The following is a 17,829-nucleotide window of genomic DNA, read 5'->3' as shown; positions in this document are numbered from 1 at the left end:
CACACATTTTAATTTGAGAATTATTTTTGTTGGACTTGAGCCAATTTATTTAGATTTTTTTGCCAAAAAAAAAGCTGATATACGTAGTAGGTCCGTGCTATAATGGCGTTTAAGAAGTAGTGTGTGCATCTTAATTCGTAACGACATTTGCATGCCATATCTTTTGTCGTTTCTAATTGTTGCTCTGATTCTGATTCTGATTACTTATCCAACTTCATCAAATAATTGACGCATCTTTTCCGTTCCAATGTCTCCCCCATCCGTCGATCAAGGTAACGCCGATCCAGAGGAAGAAGAAGAAGAAGAAGTAGAAGAAGAAGTAGAAGAGGAGGTAGAGGAGGAAGAAGAAGAAGAGGAAGATGTACAGGAAGAGGAAGAGGAAGAGGAGGAAGAAGAGGTAGAGGTAGAGGTAGAGGAAGAGGTAGAAGAAGAGGTAGAAGAAGGAGAAGAAGAGGAGGAGGTAGAGGAAGAAGAAGAGGAGCCAGAGGAGGTAGGGGAAGAAGAAGAAGAAGAAGAAGAAGAGGAGGAGGAGGAGGAGGAGGAGGAGGAGGAAGAGGAGGAAGAAGAAGAAGAAACCGACGGTGATGATAAAGGCTACGCCTCAGATTCTGTATCCGATGCCGACAACGATCGCATAGGTTTTTCCCAATTCAACATTAGTTCTCAATTTTATGCTGAATACTTTTGATGCAATGGTGCTGCTTTACATGATCATGCCCTATAATATTTCTGTTGATTTATGTCTGTTTCTATATCAAGTGTGATGTTGATTTTACTTGTTTTATTTGGTTTCTCTGTGTGTTTATGTGTTGGGGGAGGGGTTGTTCTGGATAAGATTTCTTGTGGATGCTCCTCAGGCTTGGTGGTTGTTTTGTTAGGCTAGGCTCAAGGTCTTATTATTCTGGTCCTTCAGAATAAGGTCCAGTCTCCATTCACCATGATCATTCTCCTTCATACTGTTGTATTGCAAAAATAAAATTAAAAAAGTTGTCTGGCTAAAAAGATTTTTCAATTCCAGTGATGAAAACCCAGCATATGATCACTGAACCTTGTTGTACACAACCCAGTGCAAACAGCCTGAAGCTGAATATGCCCTCCCCAGTCCAGGGAGGGTATCTTATATGGGCCTTTATGTGGTGGTGGTTTTGATCATTAATGCTGTGGCCTGCAAGGTTGATTGTGGCTGGCATTCCAATTGTAAGTGTATCTTTATTATGTTACTCCATTGGTTTGAACGAATCCTTTTGAGCTAGTTATTGGGCCGGATTGATTTCATTATAAGGAAATTTGTGTTTGATAATGGAGAGGAAAAGGAAACAATGGGTCCTAGAGGAAATTTACGCTAATTAGGGCTGAGAAGTATACCTTGCCGGTTTGAGCTGAAGCACATTTTTTCGAGGCGAATTCGTGCGCAGATAGAGTTGGATCCAAACCAATATTTTTGATTGGCTTGTGCAATATTCAATAAATATATGGAAGTATTAAACATAACATAATTCTGTGAAGGGTGCTGCTATTCTCTATGAGAATTCTGTGATGACACATCTTTGGCACAAATCTTCTTGTCGAATATCATTGTTGGTGCTTTTATCTGATAGCTGTTTTATACCTTAGTACAGACTTTCATAGTTTGTGTTGAGGCTGATAACATAATTTGGTCTATTGTCTGATGAAATATTTAATTTGGAGAAATGATTCTCCAGTTTTGAAAGAAATAATTTTTGGATTAAGTTTTTATTTTCTTTTGTAGATTCATGCCAACAAATGGAATCTGAAGTACAAGAGAGGAACTTGAGGCCAACTTATACTATGGCGGAAAACCCTATAGTAATGTCTTCTCCTAGTATGCCATCCAATGAAGAGAATCATGCCATTCTCAAAGCATCTAGTCCTTCATCTGAGGAACTAAGTTTTAAAAAGGAAGACGTTCACGCAACACGCGAAATTTCAAGTCATCCCAAATCAGTAAATGATTTTGCTTCCGCTAAAGATGGCAAAAGTCAAGTTTTAGACTCCAGCCAACAGATGAAATCTGAGGGACTAGGGGGGGACTTGAGGCCAGCTTCTACCGTGGCAGAAAACCCTGTAATAAAGCCTTCTCCTAGTCTGTGTTCCAAAGAAGAGAATTGTGTCATTCTCAAAGCATGTGTTGTTTCTGCTCCTTCATCTGACACGCTAGCTTTGAAAAAGGAACAAGTTTTCCCAACTCCAAAAATTTCAAATTCTTGTCATCCCAAATCAGTTAAAGACTTGGCCCCAGCAGATGATGGCAAAAGTCAAGTTTTAGATGTTGATGGTGCAAATACTGGAATTGTTCAACTAACATACAATGTTGGAGGGTGCAATGAACCAAGTAACGATAGCAAAGCTGATTTAGGTGGTGTTAAGGATATGGATTCTGGGGCCACCAAGTTGTCTAGTAACATTGGAAAAGACATCGCTATTGGCCTTCCTCAAACGGATGCCTTTGTTGGGAGTGCCAATGGCAGTCAGAATTCCTTGAAAAGAAATGTACCATTGGAAGTAGAATCAAAGGATGATGTAAAACAAATCAAATCAAGGTCTGTTAGCAATGCCTTTTAATTAGTAGAATTTTAACCATCAGGTTTTTCTAATTAACTGCTTTTGATGGTAGGACTATAGTTCCGTCTTCGAATACTGAGATGAAGGATGGAAACAAACACCAGGGAATTATATGTGCCTTTTTTGCTAAAGGGTGGTGCATCAGAGGTAATTCCTGTAGCTTTCTTCATATAAAAGATTCTGCAAAGGATACTGGCCAGGAGACTCAGGGGGACTTGGATAAAGCAAAGCAGAAGAGAGAACTGGAATTAGAAGAAGGTATGTGATATCACCTGTATATTCAAGTTGTTCATTAACTCTACATTCTAAACATATTTCAAATAGAAAATATTTTCTTGCAGGTACCAGGGACAATATCAAAAGAACCAGGACGGTTAGTACTCCAGTACCACTTACTGCTTCGCTGTAAGGTATATATTTGCATCTTCTGAATCCCTTTGAGTATAACGTGTATGCAGAATGACCAAGAAGAAATCTCAGACTGGCATCCTTGTCAAGAAAAAAATAAGTACCAGTTGAGGGACATCTTGTTTCCAGAGAGTAGATTTACAAGCAAATATTTCAACACAAATCTCTCATCCTGTTCAAATCATGCAGAGGGATTGAGTATAGCTCAAAACCATCATATGTACAATGGATATACTTCTGCAGTTTTGAGTCGTTCACCTAAGTTGAGCTTTGTTACTCAGAAACTTTTGAATAGTGACAAGGAATATAATGCCTCTAGATCTGCTTTCTCTGGCTCAGAGCGGGAGGAGTTGCCGTCGGTTGGTTCATCTAGGATTCCAATACACTCTGCCGCATATATATCAAAAATATGTTCTTATGATTGGGAACCTTCTGTGCCATTTCGACCATCATTTTTCATTACGTCAATGAATGTATCATCTCTGGGAGACCTGTATGACCCTCTTCGAGATAGCATTGAGATACCAAATATAGGAGATGGGTCTTTGAAAGCTTCCCTCTTAATTCATGGATCATCCATCCAGGCTTCATCACAGGTGCTGAAATATGGCGATTCAGCTGTAGTTGGGAAACATATGTCTGATTTTAATGATGAGAAAAGTTCTGTATCTTCTCATAATAGATTTGGTGAGAACCAACCAAACAAAAATTTGGTTCCTCATGAAAAAGATTGTCATGCAACTGAAATGGAAATAACATCAGGGACTTGTATGAACTACCCCAATGGTAAAATCGGCATGGGGAAAGATGTTACAAAATCAGAGAGAGAATGGACTGAACATGATGCCAAACATCATGGTGAAGGATCAGCGCACAAGAAGAGAGTAGATAGGGATAAGAAAATTAATGATACAGATGCCGATTTGCAGACTGACTGCAGTGTGCAGAAGGATTCCAAAGCAATGAGACACTTTCGTGCAGCTCTTGTTGACTTGGTGAAAGAGTTGTTAAAACCATCTTGGCACGAGGGCCGTCTTAGTAAGGATGCACATATCTTGATAGTTAAAAGATCAGTTGACAAGATACTCAGCACCTTAGAGCCTCAGCAAATTCCAACCACTATAGATGCTACTAAGCAATATGTTTCTTTGTATCGAGGAAAAATTGCAAAGATGGTCAATGTAAGTGTCCTTTTCTATGACATTGTTTATGATTCATCTTTGTTGTTGTTGTTGTTGTCGTTGTTGTTTATGATTCAACTTTGGAATTACTTTGACATTTTTTTGTGATGTCTTCCATTTGATAGAAGTATCTTTTATTTGCAGGGATATATCAACAAATTTGGCAAGTCTTGATATGCTAGGCCCAAACACCTTTGTTGTACAGTTTCTTATCAGTTTGGCTGATACTAATTCAAAACTTCTGCTTGAGGCTATCTGTTTCATAGTAAAGGTTGATTTGGAATGTTTTGAATTTTCTAAGATGTTTGTTTGAAATATATATCATGCTTTTCTTGCTTGTTGCATTCTGAAGTAGACTTGTTTGTTTCATATGTTAGAATTTCATGGTTTATAAGGATGCCTCATTTTCATTAGATGATATATTAAAACATTTTCGTACTTATTGTTAGAATCTGCAGATAATACAAAATCTGTTGGGAAATGATAGTTAATTGTGATATTTTGTAATTTTTTATGTTTGCTTCTTCTAGTCTATATAAATTAGACCTTGCTGTGTAGCTGAGTCACCCGGAATTCATAAAACATTTCTTTCCTCTTCTAGAGTCTAGAGAGAAATAGAATTTGGTCCGTGCAGTCAGGATGGACAGTTTGATTGCCAGATCATCTTCTGCTGCACTGTTTTGCTGCTGTAGTTTGACACCTCCTTGTGGTTGTATCCAGCAATTGAATGCAACGTCAACTCTTGTCAAGCATAGCACTACCCCACAGACCGCGACACCATGCACCACCTCATCTCCACATTTAGTTCATTGTTTGCCAAGCGTCTCCCCTTCTGCCAACATGTGTGGGTTTGTTTGCTGGTGTTTTCCACCATCGATTATGTCAGTGTCACCTTGGTGTTAGCATTTTGGATTTCGTTCTCTTTCCCCAGAAGATCATTTTTTATCAAACACATTTCTTGAATTTCCTTTTTTACCCCTATTTTATCTTTGTGTTCCTCCCAAATGTCTGTTGCAATCACCAAGACAGACTCCAAAGCTAATCCTACTGCCTCCATCAGTTAGCCATTGTCCCTTCTGCCATTGACAAGCTAGATGACAACAATTACAAAACTTGGTATGGGACATTAAACTTTGGCTCTCACTATGCTTAATGACATTGCTGAAATCAGGTATCGTTAGTGGGTTAAGGTTGATTCTCAGCTCTATAATATGATCAAAACCTCTATCAACACCCTTGAAAAAAAAATTTCCATGCATGTCACTTCTGAAGCCATTTGGACACAAGCTAAGGCTCTACCAATGACACCCAACACTTACATGAGGTTTTTTAGAACTTCATGAACATCATTGGTCGTTAACAACTCATTCCCATGTCTGCTTACTTGGGTAAGATTCATGGTGCTTTCCATGATTTCAACAAGTTACTACCTCCTGCTGTAACCCCAATAAAAAAGTTGGAGTAGTGGAGCACATTCTTTATGCTTCTGGATCTGTATGGTTTGCTTGTTGAGTATTTTTCGCCCATCATTTAATTTTGTGGTCCCCTACAGTTTTGTCATTTTTGCTTTGATTTCTGTCAAGCATCCTCGAGTTTGCTATTACACAATCCTCAAATTGATACTTCTGCTCATCTCATAGAGTTGTGGTTGGGGTTGTTCTTGCACTGTAATTTGGGACATGAATGACTAAAACGTGATTATTTCTGCTGTTTGCGCCGTACCATAGATAAGTATTACACTCTACATGGCTGCCACTCACTGCATTGCGCATTGTCATCTCCAGCTTTAGTTCATTTTGATATTTGGGTTTCTAGTGGTACTGCTTTACTTTGGGTTTCAAGTATTGTTACCTTTATTAATGATTATTCTCATTGTACTTGGTCATTTCTAATGAGAAGTCAGTGTGAGTTGTTTTCATTTTTTACAAATTATATATTCACCTTGTGTAGTGACAATGCAATAGAATAGTTGTCTTATCAATTTCAAAGTTTTATGGCCTCATATAGTGTCCTTCATCATACATCCTGCACTTATACACCTCAACAAAATCTTGCTCAGTGTAAAAATGACCACCTAATTAAAACAACTTGGACTTTCTTTGCTCCCATGTTTTATCTAGGTTTTGTTTTATGTTTGTTGTTGTGGTGGTGGTGGGAGAAGGGGGGGGGGGGGGTTATCCTTTCTGCGTATAATCTCATTCATCGCATGTCTTCATCAGTTTTAGGTAGCCAGTCACCTTACACAGTGTTGTTTTTCACATACACCCATGCGATCTCTCCATTGTATCCTTGGATCCACATGTTTTGTCCATAACCTTGCCCAATGTTTTGAGAAACTTTCTGTTTGGCTCCTCTGATGTGTCTTCCTTGGGAATGATAGGTTGCACAAGGGTTTATGGCTGTCCTCCTACTTAGTGTTTGTCTATGTTGATCATATTCTTTGACAGTGTTCCTTTCTTTGGGTTCTCTTACCCCCTTCCCCCAACACCTATCATTGAAGATTTGCCCCCACAGCCGGTGCCTAAGTCTCCTGCTCCCTACCCCACTTTCTCCCAGCTCAACACCCTACCTGACCCTACCTCCCCCTTCACTTTATCGTCGTTGTCCTAAGTCCTAGCCACTTCCCAAGCTAGCCACCCAACCACCTGTTAAGTTTGAGCCTAAACTGCCACCAAGTATGGAGCAACCTACGGACTCCCGTCTAGCGCTTAGTCCCTAGGTGGCTTTGGTTCTGCATCCTGAGTCTACCCTTCTTTATTTCTCTCCATAAAGGTATTATATCTGTAATGATTTTTCTCATTAAGTTGCTAGTGTCTGTCTCTTTCATTTTGCTTGTTTCTCTTTTATGTTTATTCCTAAATCTCCAGGAGAACCCTTGTCTCATCCCTAGTGGAGACAAACTATCCTTGATGAAATATGTGCACCTCAGTACAGAGGTGCATGGGAACTGCCACTAGGAAAAACCTGTGGTTGGTTGTCGGCAGATATATACTGTGAAAGTTGGTCTGACTGGCACTATTGTTTGCCACAAGAACTCGCTCAGTTTCCAGGGCTATACTACTTTCTCTCTTATGGTCAAGATGACATCTGTTCATCTCTGTCTTGCCATGGCTGCCATGTGGATTTTCATCAGCTATGCGAATCATTCTGTAGTCTTAAGCATCCCTTTGAGCTTGGTTTGGTTGATTCTCCATTGTGGTTCAATCGTTTGGCATGAGCCAGAGTGAATTAGATTAGATTACTCTATGTTTTACTGTCATACTCCTTGAAAATGCACATATCTGATTGTGTATGTTGATATTGTCATTACTGAACTAGCAGGTAATGATGATATAACTTGTCTTTAACAATCTATATCACCATTTCTAAAGCAAAGACCTTGACAGATTTCATTACTTCCTTGGCATAGAAGTGGCAAAATTTAAAGATAGCATTGTCCTTTTACAGAAAAAATACACTATGGACATCATATAAGAACTCGGCTAACATGGAGCCAAGGAGTGTGAATGTCCAAGGAAAATTAAAAGAGCCTATCTTGTAGGAAGTTGCATTTCGAAAACATGCATGGAGGTTCTGTCTGAATGCCATGTTGAGATCATGAGTCTTAGGTACCAAAAGGAAGAGCAAAGGGAACAAAAACTTTTAAAGTCTGAATGATATCAAGATACATTAACATGATATATTTTGATGTATATGGTGTAATACAAAATATGAAGCGCTATTCCTATTTACAGTAAGATTAGACTCCTAAACCCTAATTAATTAAAGAAACTTCCTATAAATAAAGGAACTATAAAATTCAATCTTAAGAGGCCATCTAAGTAATTTTTAATATGCAAAATATGATGCAAGGTATTTGATGATATTTTAAGAAAACGGAGATATCACTATTGTCTCTAGCAGGGTTCATGCTGTTAGGATTTCATGCATCTGAACATTTATGGAAAGTACCTTAGAATATGCAGCATGCTAAGCAGGTTTTCTCAATGGCTCAACTGGGGTTTTTGCGATATTTATTGTTGATGGTTGATTCACTATGTAAAACATGTAAAAAGCCGCAATTTGAAATCTCTATTTATCACAAATTCACAATAAAAGATGATGTCAAATCATGGTATTGTGTTTATCATAGTTTCAGTTGCATTCTTCAGTTTCCTAACTTTATGGATAATTGTGTTGCTCTTCGATGATGGACTGTGTAAATGAAAGGAGAAATTCAGAATTTTACTAAGGTACTGTTTCTCATTTCACTTAATGACCATCCAGCCTATACTCATGTAAGTGTCATTTTCTTTGAATATTTATTTCAGTATTTTTGTATAGTTCTCTCGTGGTCATTATTAAATCTTTGGCAAAAAAATACTAAATTATTAGCTGATTAAGCAAATAGAATATTAATAACTTTGTGCATCATGTTTCTTATCTTACCAAAAGAAAAAAAAATGTTATTAGCTTAATAGCTAAATAAAATTAAAAAAGGGTAGAAACTAGAAAATATCAGTAGTTTAATGTTAATTATTGTGATGACATTACTGCAGTAACTGATGTTAGATCAAATAGTGTCACATTTATTCTTCTGAGAAACTACATAGCTATGTAAGGCCAAATACTTGATGCCATTCTCTGTTCTTTGAAGAAAGAATTCCACAGGGAATAAACCTTGTATCATCAAATTTCTGGAATGGATTGTGCTTTAGCAACAGTTGGCTTAATGGCTTGCGAGTCTCGGCATGGTGAAAGAAAGCACTTCATTTTTTGGCCAAATCTTCTCCTTGTGGTGCTTTCGTTGGTTTTATGTCTGCTTGCTTTGCTATGTTGTTCCTGATGTTTCATTACGCTGCCTGTTTTCCCACTTGACATCTTACTACTGCTATGAGTTGCTAGTAATGAGCCTAAAGAACTAGATTGATTTCTGATCAAAGACTGACTTGAAAATGCTTGTGGTTGAAGTTGACCATTGGAAATAAGAAGATCAGCAGGTATGATCTTGATTGCGTCGACTGTGGAATTTAAGTCTGGTTTAGTGCTGCTAAATTCAAATTCTGGGTTTTGCTTGCTTTCCTGGTAGTATTTGGCATGGTTAGGAGAAGGGAGCATTGATTGCCCTTGGATAGAAACAAGGCCGCTAAAAGAGAGTGAATCCGGTGAAACACTATCTGCTGCGACGGGGGAGGTAAGCATGTTTCCTTGCCACACAGCCATTGGTTTATGTCTAATTGGTTATGAGTTGAAAACTTATATATGCAGATACTTTACTTGCTGGAAGTTGAAACCACCTTTTAAGTCCATTGGATTGTGTTTTGCCGACTTCAAGTTTGTTTGTTCTCAAGTTTCATCTTTTCCCCTACTTTAGTCCCCCTTTGTGAAGCAGAATTTAACCGTGTAAGCATATAGCATATTTAATTGAGGAGTGATGTGTACACATTGGAAAGTTCATTTACCATAATCATAGGATGTAGTGTAGGTCCCGCTCAAGGGTGAAGCCGCACTCTCTCCTTTGATGAACTGATAAGGTCCCAAATGAGTATGTCCAACATCAGTCAAAATCAATTCTTTATTATTTTTAGGAGTAATTCTTGACGAACCAAGCTTTAAGGAATAATTTGTAAGTAAATATTGGTGATTTTGTGCAATTAGCAAATTGATTCACTAATAACATAGATTATTCATGGTTCGTCATTTTTCTTTTGATGCCAAAATTTTATTTTGGCTTGTTGGGATTCAGTTTAGTAAATAATTGAACGTTGTGTATGAATTTTGTCATCTTTGAATGTGAGGTTGTCACATCCATCATTTGGCCAAGTACATCCATAGAAGACTGAAGAAATATGTGTGATATTACCAAGGTTGAGTGATATGTATAATACACCCATGTCATATTCAAGGTCGGTATCGAATCTTAAGCTTGTCTTTAAGGCCATGTGTGTGTCCCTTAGTGCTTGAATGGTATAGTGCCACCCGAATAGCATCTTGCTCAAGTGGCTGATCCTACGAGGATGTTGAGTTTTGCTGGCTGAAGAACGGACAAATATTCCTTTTTGTTTCTTCTTTTCCGATTTTTACATAATATCACCGATCAGCGACGGTTGTGGTCTCTACAAGCTCAAGGATTGATTTTCAGTTTCTTAGCAACTGTAAAGCGCAAGTGTGACCCTTTAAGGATTGAGAACTTGCCCCAATGTTAGGAATGTTAAATGGCGATTGCTATGGTATCTTACAAATGGTGTTTAATTGACAACAAAGGTAAATAATTAATATTTAATAAATTTTGATTAATTGATTTTTTTATTTTAAAAAACAAGTTACACTTAGACACTAAATAAAAGGTACTATAAAATTAGTCATGTTAAATAGTAATGTAATAATTTCGTAAGGCAATATATGGGACACTGTTAACTCGTGTGGTCTATCATTGAATTGGAATGGTTTGGTACTTGTTGGTTAGCATGGCTAATGATGATCTATTCTCTCTTCTTTTCTTTTTACACAAGTATCAAGAGAGGTTTATGTTTCGAGGCATACCTGAAATGGATTGTATGTGAATTGGGCTTGGAAAAGAGGTTGGAAATAAGGTGAGGTGACTTAGATGTGATTTTGCGTCAATTTCAAAAAATAGTGAGGGTATTTATAAAGAATTTCAATGCTTAACTTAGCAAGAGTTTAACAGATTTAAGAAATATTAGGATTGAAAATACCTAATGTTGATGAGGTATTTATAGAAAAAGTGATGATTTGATTTGTTACGGTGGGTAACCGGAGATTAATGGGTTGGACAAGCTTGGCTAGCCCAATCGTCTCAACAATGAAACGTCCAAGTGAGTTGGTGATCCAAGGCTCCCGTCCGACTTGTGTAAGGGAGAATGAGGGGTGGTAACTGCAAAGACACCCCGATGCCAAAGTCAGCAAAGGGGTAAAACAGGTCTAGAGAGTATTGGGCTTCTGAGATACCTGAGAGGTGTCAGTGTATTTATAGGGGTGAACTCATAACCACCGCTGAAGTAGTTCCACCTTTTAAGGTGGATAACCGTTCTTTTATCTTAGGGAGGTTGAGATATGGCTCCTGGAAGTGGGTAGAGAGATTTTAGGGGCAATTACTCATTTGAATGAGTGATTATCTGCCAGCTAATCTTCGTCCCCGACTTCTTTAGGGTTAGTCGTGGTAAGAACCGACTTCCTAGGGAGGAGGTCGGTACAAGGCGAAGCTCAACCCTTTTGGGCTGGGCCTTTTGTTGGGACCTGGGCCTTATCGTTGGGTCAGGGTATGAACAGTGCCCCTACTCGAGCCCAATTTCTTTTAAGATTTGGGTTCGAGTATTCTACTCGGGGCCGTAACCGACTTGTGAGGAACCGACGTGATTTATTTGCAACCGACGTGAATTTTCGTGACTTTTGATTTTCACAGTTACGTCTAATCAAACGTCGCATCCGTTAGGGGTGTGCGTAGGTATTAATTACCTTGGTAACGGTGCATTCATGACTGCTTTCATTTTTACCATTGTGCCCCTAACGTGCTTATAAGTGCTTCCCTCTTCTTTCGTTGTTTCGTTTCTTCGATTTTTCAAATTTTCACTTTCATCTGTTCGTGGAACGCTTTCGTATCTGTTCGTGGGACACTTTCGTTGAAGGCTTTCATCTTCCTCTACCCTTTTTCAGGCAAAGGTTGGTTCTTTCTTCCCTTTTATTAAGTGCTTCTGTTTGCATGCCTTTTATTTTCTTTGGAGAGGGAGAAGGTGACGCTGTAGGTTTCTGGTAGATTCCATGCCCCCTTAGGAACTCTCGTTTTTTATTCTTTTTTTCTTTTTCCTTTGTAAGTTTTCGTCGTACCCTAGGAAAAAATGTCTTCTGTAGAAGTTCTTGCTCAGTGGGTTGATGTTACGGTCTTGGGGGAGGAACCCTTGGTTGATGCCGAGTTTATCACCAACCTCTGCACTCATCACCATATTTGTACTTCTGAGAAGGATGAGCCAAAGTATGAATTGGTGGTCCCGGGTCTGGAAGACCGGGTTTGTTTCGGGAGGGATACTGAGGAGGTCCCTCATTTTTTTCTACATGTATGAAAGCATGATTACCCGTTTGGGTGTTTTTCTTCCATTTTCTGATTTTGAAATAGCTGTTTTGCGTCACTGCCGAGTTGCTCCTACCCAACTTCACCCCAATTCTTGGGGTTTTCTGAAAATTTACCAGTTTATCAGCCATGCCTTAGATTTTCCGACCTCTTTGAGGATTTTCTTCTATCTTTTCCACATGACCAAGCCCTTCAGTAGGCTAAATAACAAGCAGCAATTGGTGTCTTTCCGAGCCATACAGGGTCGGAGAGTTTTCACCCTTTTTGATGAATCCTTCCATGACTTTAAAAATTATTTTTTCAAAGTTCAAGGTGTAGAGCGTCACCACCCCTTTTTCCTGGATGAAAATTCTGTTCCTCACTTTCCTCTGTATTAGTTGGAAGCCTCCCCCTGCGAGAAATATAGTTTGGATGACTTGGATGAGGTGGAGGCAGCCATTGTAGGGTTCCTCCGAGAAGTGTGGGGGAGGGCCCCATATCTGGATACCAAAAAATTTCTCCAGGGGTCGCCGGCCTTTGTCCAGGCACAATTAGGTAGCTTTTGTCTTTATGCTTTGTTTTCGACTTGTCTAAGGTGGATGCTCCTGCATTTGTCCGGAAACACATCTATCCCCATACCCGTATAGGTATGGATGATGTTTCTGTCCGGAACCACCTCACTATTCTGGCTCAGGAGAGTGTCAGGGCGGCGGCGATGTGCACCAAGTTTCTTGATATTTTTTAGAAGACTCCTCTTAGCTTTCTGGGTTCAACCTCGAGGGTTGAAGAGTTGGAGGAAAGGCTTCTCATGTATCAGAAACATGAGAAGGAGTTGAAGGAGGAGGTCGCTAAATTGAAGGAGGAAAGGGATGGTCTTCGGGAAAAGGGGAGCAAGTTACAAGCCCAATGCAATATGGAGGAGGGCTTGAGGAAGAAAGCGCAGGAGAGTTATTTGAGCTTGTTCAAGGATCTCGTGGAGGTGAGGAAGGACTTGTTGAATTCTCGGACTGCTTACGCCGAGTTGGAGGACTCTATTGCTGAGGGAGCCGAGGAGGCTTGGAGGATTTTTAAGGAGCAGGTCGGAGTCCTTGCTCCCAATTTGGATCTCTCTCCTTTGGACCCTGACAAAATTGTCATTGATGGGGCCATTGTGTCTCCTCCCCGACCTGTATCTGAGTCCGAGTTGAAGACTTGGGGTCAGAGAATCATAGAGTCTCCTCCCCGACCAGACGATGCTCCGGGTTCTTCCAAGACTCCTGAGACTTCTCTTCCAACTCCTGTGGGTGCTCCTCTCCCTGGTCCTGGTGATGTTGCGGCCAATCTTTCTGATTCTCGTGGTGATCCGACTACTCCCGGTAGTGATGCTTAAAAATTTGTTGGCTATATGGGGGCCCGGCCTGTGGGTCCCCTCTTTTTTAAACTCTCTCTTTTTTTTATGTTGGTGGTGGCAGTTAACATTTTATTTGGCTTTTAAGGCCGTAAACAAAATATTTTAAAAATACCCTTTTTTTGATAAGGGTTTAAGTTATTTTTCGCGTGCATGCTTTTCTGTTTTGATACTTAGAAGATTTCTTTGACTTTTTCTTGAAAAACCTTTTCCTTTGGCCTGTCTGTCCTTCTGAGCTTTTTTCGCTTTGAAGACTCAGGATAGTCTTTTGGCTTTTTTAATAGGTTTTTCGATCTCTTTTTCACTATTCCTTATACTCAACTTTGCGGGTTTATTGAGTTTTTATGACTTAGGTTATTTTTGCGATGCGTTTTTCTTCTACTCGGTTTTTCATTTCGATTTATGGGTCGAAGTGTTTCCGAGCTTCTCTACTTGGGTTTTCATTTCGACTTATGAGTCGGAGTGTTTCCGAGTTTCTTACGATCAACTTATATAACCTCTTTACACCGACTTGTACCTCGTCGTTTTATCCTGACGACCATCTAGGTCGGTTCATGGAATTTTCACGTTTTGTCGAGCTTAAGTCGGCGCATTTCGTAGAAAGAAAATAAACGAGAAGGAATTTTTATAAGAGATATTTGAAACAGATCTTTATTTATTTGGAAAGGTATGTTTACTGCTACTAAGGGTTTTTAGCAACTTATTCCCCTTAGGCTCTACTATGATGCCTCGTTAAAAACCCTTCTTCAGAAAAAACCCTTTGTTTTTTGGGAAAAAATCGTGAAGTAGGGAAAAGAGTACATCAGGGAGTAGAGTTCGCTTTTAACTATAGTACCTTTTCATGTTGCAAGCATGCCACGACCTTGGTAACTCGGTGCCGTTTAGGTCGGTCACCTTATAATAACCTTTTCCTAAGACCTCACTAACTTTTTATGGTCCCTTCCAATTAGCAGCGAGTTTTTCTTCCCCCGATTTATTGACTCCAATGTCGTTTCTGATCAAGACCAAGTCGTTTGGGGTGAAGTTTCTTCGAATGACTTTTTTGTTGTACATGGTGGTCATCATCTTTGTGCCCCTGTATGTTCCCGACCTCATCATGGAGAATCACCCTTGGACTTTGTTCACTTATTTCTACTGGTATCATGGCTTCTACGCCGTAGACGAGTCGAAAGGGCGTTTCTCCAGTGGCAGATTGTGGCGTCGTTCGGTAAGCCAATAACACTTGTGAGAGCTCTTCAGCCCAGGCTCTCTTTGCATCTTGTAGTCTTTTCTTTAGTCCTGCCAGTATGACTTTGTTGGCTGCCTCAGCTTGTCCGTTCGCTTGCGGATGTTCCACCGAGGTGAACTGGTGTTTGATCTTCATACTGGCCACCAGACTTTTGAAGGTAGAGTCGGTGAACTGGGTTCTGTTGTTTGTAGTAGTGGAATAGGATATTTCGAACCTTGTGATGATATTTTTGTAGAGGAACCTCCGACTTCTCTGGGCTGTGATGGTGGCTAATGGTTCTGCTTCTATCCACTTTGTGAAGTAGTCTATTTCCACAATCAAGTATTTGACTTGTCCTGGGGCCTGGGGAAAAGGACCTAACAGATCCATCCCCCATTTTGCAAAGGGCCATGGAGAAGTTATGCTGATTAGCTCTTCGGGGGGAGCCACGTGGAAATTTGCGTTCATTTGGCACGGCAGGCACTTTTTTACAAATTCTATAGCATCTTTCTGCAAGGTCGGCCAGTAGAATCCAGCTCGGATTACTTTCTTGGCTAGTGACCTGGCTCCGAGATGGTTTCCGCAGATCCCATTATGAACCTCCTCTAATACCTCAGTGGTCCTTGAGGTCGGTACGCACTTCAACAATGGTGTTGATATTCCTCTTTTATAAAGGATATTTTTCACCAGAGTGTAATGTTGTGCTTCTCTCCGGATTTTCTTAATCTCTTTTTCCTCTTTGGGGAGGATGTCGAATTTTAGGTATTCGACCAATGGATTCATCCATCCGATGTTTAACCCAGTTACTTCTAGGACATCTCGTTTGTTCTCTTCTTTTACTACCGAGGGTTCTTGGAGAGTTTCCTGGATCAGGCTTCTGTTGTTCCCTCCCGGTTTGGTGCTTGCTAACTTGGAGAGGGCATCTGCTCTGCTATTGAGATCCCGAGTTATATGCTTAACTTCGGTTTCCGCAAAGTGCCCTAAGTGTTCCAAGGTTCTTTCCAAGTACCTTTTCATGTTCGGGTCTTTAGCCTGATACGCTCCATTTATCTGGGAGGTCACCACTTGAGAGTCGCTGTATATCACCACTTTCGTTGCACCGACCTCTTCTGCCAGTTTCAACCCTGCAATCAGGGCTTCATACTCTGCTTGATTATTTGAAGCTGGGAATTCAAATTTGAGGGATACCTCTATTTGGGTTCCCCTTTCGTCGGCCAGTATTATGCCTGCACCGCTTCCTGTCTTGTTTGAGGATCCATCTACGTAATGTTCTCATGTAGTTGCCTTCTCTTGATCTCCCGCATATTCTGCTATGAAGTCGGTGAGGCATTGGGCTTTGATCGCTGTCTGAGTTTCATACTTTAAGTCAAAATTGGAGAGCTATATTGCCCATTGAACCATTCTCCCTGCAACATCCGTCTTCTGGAGGATTTGCTTCATGGGCTGGTTCGTTCGGACTCTTATAGTATGTGCTTGGAAATAAGGCCGTAGCCTTCGTGAGGCTATTACTAAGGAGTAGGCAAACTTCTCTAGTTTGTGGTACCTTAGCTCGAGGCCTTGCAGGACTTTGCTGATGAAGTAAACTGGATGTTGTCCGACCTCGTCCTTCCTTATCAGGGCTGATGCGACAGCTTTATCTGCTACTGACAGATATAGGACGAGATCTTCCCCGACTAGAGGTCGGGTCAGGATTGGCGGTTGGCTCAGGAATCTTTTGAACTCTTGGAACGCTTCTTCGCATTCTGGAGTCCATTTGAACTGGCATCCCTTTCTTAGTAAAGAAAATAGTGGAAGGGATTTAAGTGCTGATCCTGCCAAGAACCTGGAGAAGGCTGCTAGTCCGCCATTCAATTGTTGGACCTCTCTTAGGCAAGTCGGCTTCTTCATTTCAAGGATGGCTTTACACTTATCGGGATTTGCTTCGATCCCTCTCTGTGTTAGTATGAACCCTAGAAATTTTCCAGCCTCCACCGCGAAGGTACACTTTGTGGGATTTAGCCTCATTCCGTGCAACCTTATGGTGTCGAAGACTTGCGAGAGGTCTGTCAAGAGATCAGCTTCTTCCTTAGTTTTCACTAGCATGTCGTCTACGTAGACTTCCATTAAGCTCCCGAGGTGGGGGGCGAACACCTTGTTCATCAGCCTTTGGTATGTGGCCCCTGCATTTTTTAGTCCAAATGGCATGACCATGTAGCAGAAATTTGCTCGGGGTGTGATGAACGATGTTTTCTCTTGGTCTGGCTCATACATAGGGATTTGGTTATATCCCGAGTAGGCATCCATGAACGACAAGTATTGATACCCCGAGCTAGAGTCTACTAGGGCGTCAATACTTGGAAGTGGATAAGGGTCCTTAGGACATGCTTTATTTAAGTCGGTATCGAGGTCTTCTTGAGAATAAAATTTCACTATAGAGAAATCATTTCCTGTATCAATCACATCTATGCTTCCCATCTTGCTCCACATAGCCTCCAATCTTCTAGTTAAAGCCATTAGAGATATCTTCCTCCCCAACAGCTTAATGATCAAGGTCTCCCACCAGGGATTTCTGAGTTTCTTCATGGCTGCCTCATTAATGGCAAAATTTACAATGCCTTCCACTTTTTCCACCCTAATCTCCGGTTTTTCTTTTTGCAGGTTCTCTTTCTCTTGTTCTTTTTGGCTCCTCCTGGCATCCTCCTCCTCCTCCATATGCTCTTCATCTTCTGAAGAGGAGGATATATCATCTTCTTCCATTTCCACAGGTAGCTTTCCTCCCCTAATGGTGTTGCTGAAGGATCTTTTAGGAGCGTCTATAATGGCAGTGGTTTTATTTTCCTTCCCTTCTCCTATCATCCAATCTTCAACTCTGGGGATAAAGGCTGATTCAGTTCTTCCAGTGAAGTGTCTTCCTTCGGACTCTGTCCTGATTTTTTTCCAATCTTTGTTCATCTTCTTGTCTTTTCCTATGGAATGTGTCTGGAGTATGAGATCTTGAATGCCCTCCCCTGACATAACCGCCCCTCATGACGTATCAAGG

The 17,829-nt window shown here is 40.5% G+C and overlaps 2 protein-coding genes across 2 annotated transcripts; one reads left to right on the top strand and one right to left on the bottom strand.

Annotated features, from left to right (window-relative positions):
* The first annotated feature begins 11 nt into the window (after nt 1–11).
* Nucleotides 12–4,523, top strand: LOC112710067 (protein FRIGIDA-ESSENTIAL 1). The gene is made up of 6 exons (XM_025762165.3): nt 12–638; nt 1,751–2,561; nt 2,636–2,841; nt 2,925–2,956; nt 3,042–4,172; nt 4,317–4,523. Exons 1-6 carry the CDS (start codon nt 248–250, stop codon nt 4,344–4,346), a joined length of 2,601 nt encoding a protein of 866 aa, XP_025617950.1. The 5' UTR covers nt 12–247; the 3' UTR covers nt 4,347–4,523.
* A 4,137-nt stretch (nt 4,524–8,660) lies between these two features.
* Nucleotides 8,661–10,243, bottom strand: LOC112710059 (uncharacterized). The gene has a single exon (XM_025762154.3). It carries the CDS (start codon nt 9,372–9,374, stop codon nt 8,841–8,843), a length of 534 nt encoding a protein of 177 aa, XP_025617939.1. The 5' UTR covers nt 9,375–10,243; the 3' UTR covers nt 8,661–8,840.
* Between the last annotated feature and the right edge of the window lie 7,586 nt (nt 10,244–17,829).

Source organism: Arachis hypogaea, chromosome 1, assembly GCF_003086295.3.
Source record: "Arachis hypogaea cultivar Tifrunner chromosome 1, arahy.Tifrunner.gnm2.J5K5, whole genome shotgun sequence".
Taxonomy (NCBI): domain Eukaryota; kingdom Viridiplantae; phylum Streptophyta; class Magnoliopsida; order Fabales; family Fabaceae; genus Arachis; species Arachis hypogaea.
The sequence above is the reverse complement of the archived record's forward strand: the minus strand, read 5'-3'. Positions and strand labels throughout refer to the sequence as shown.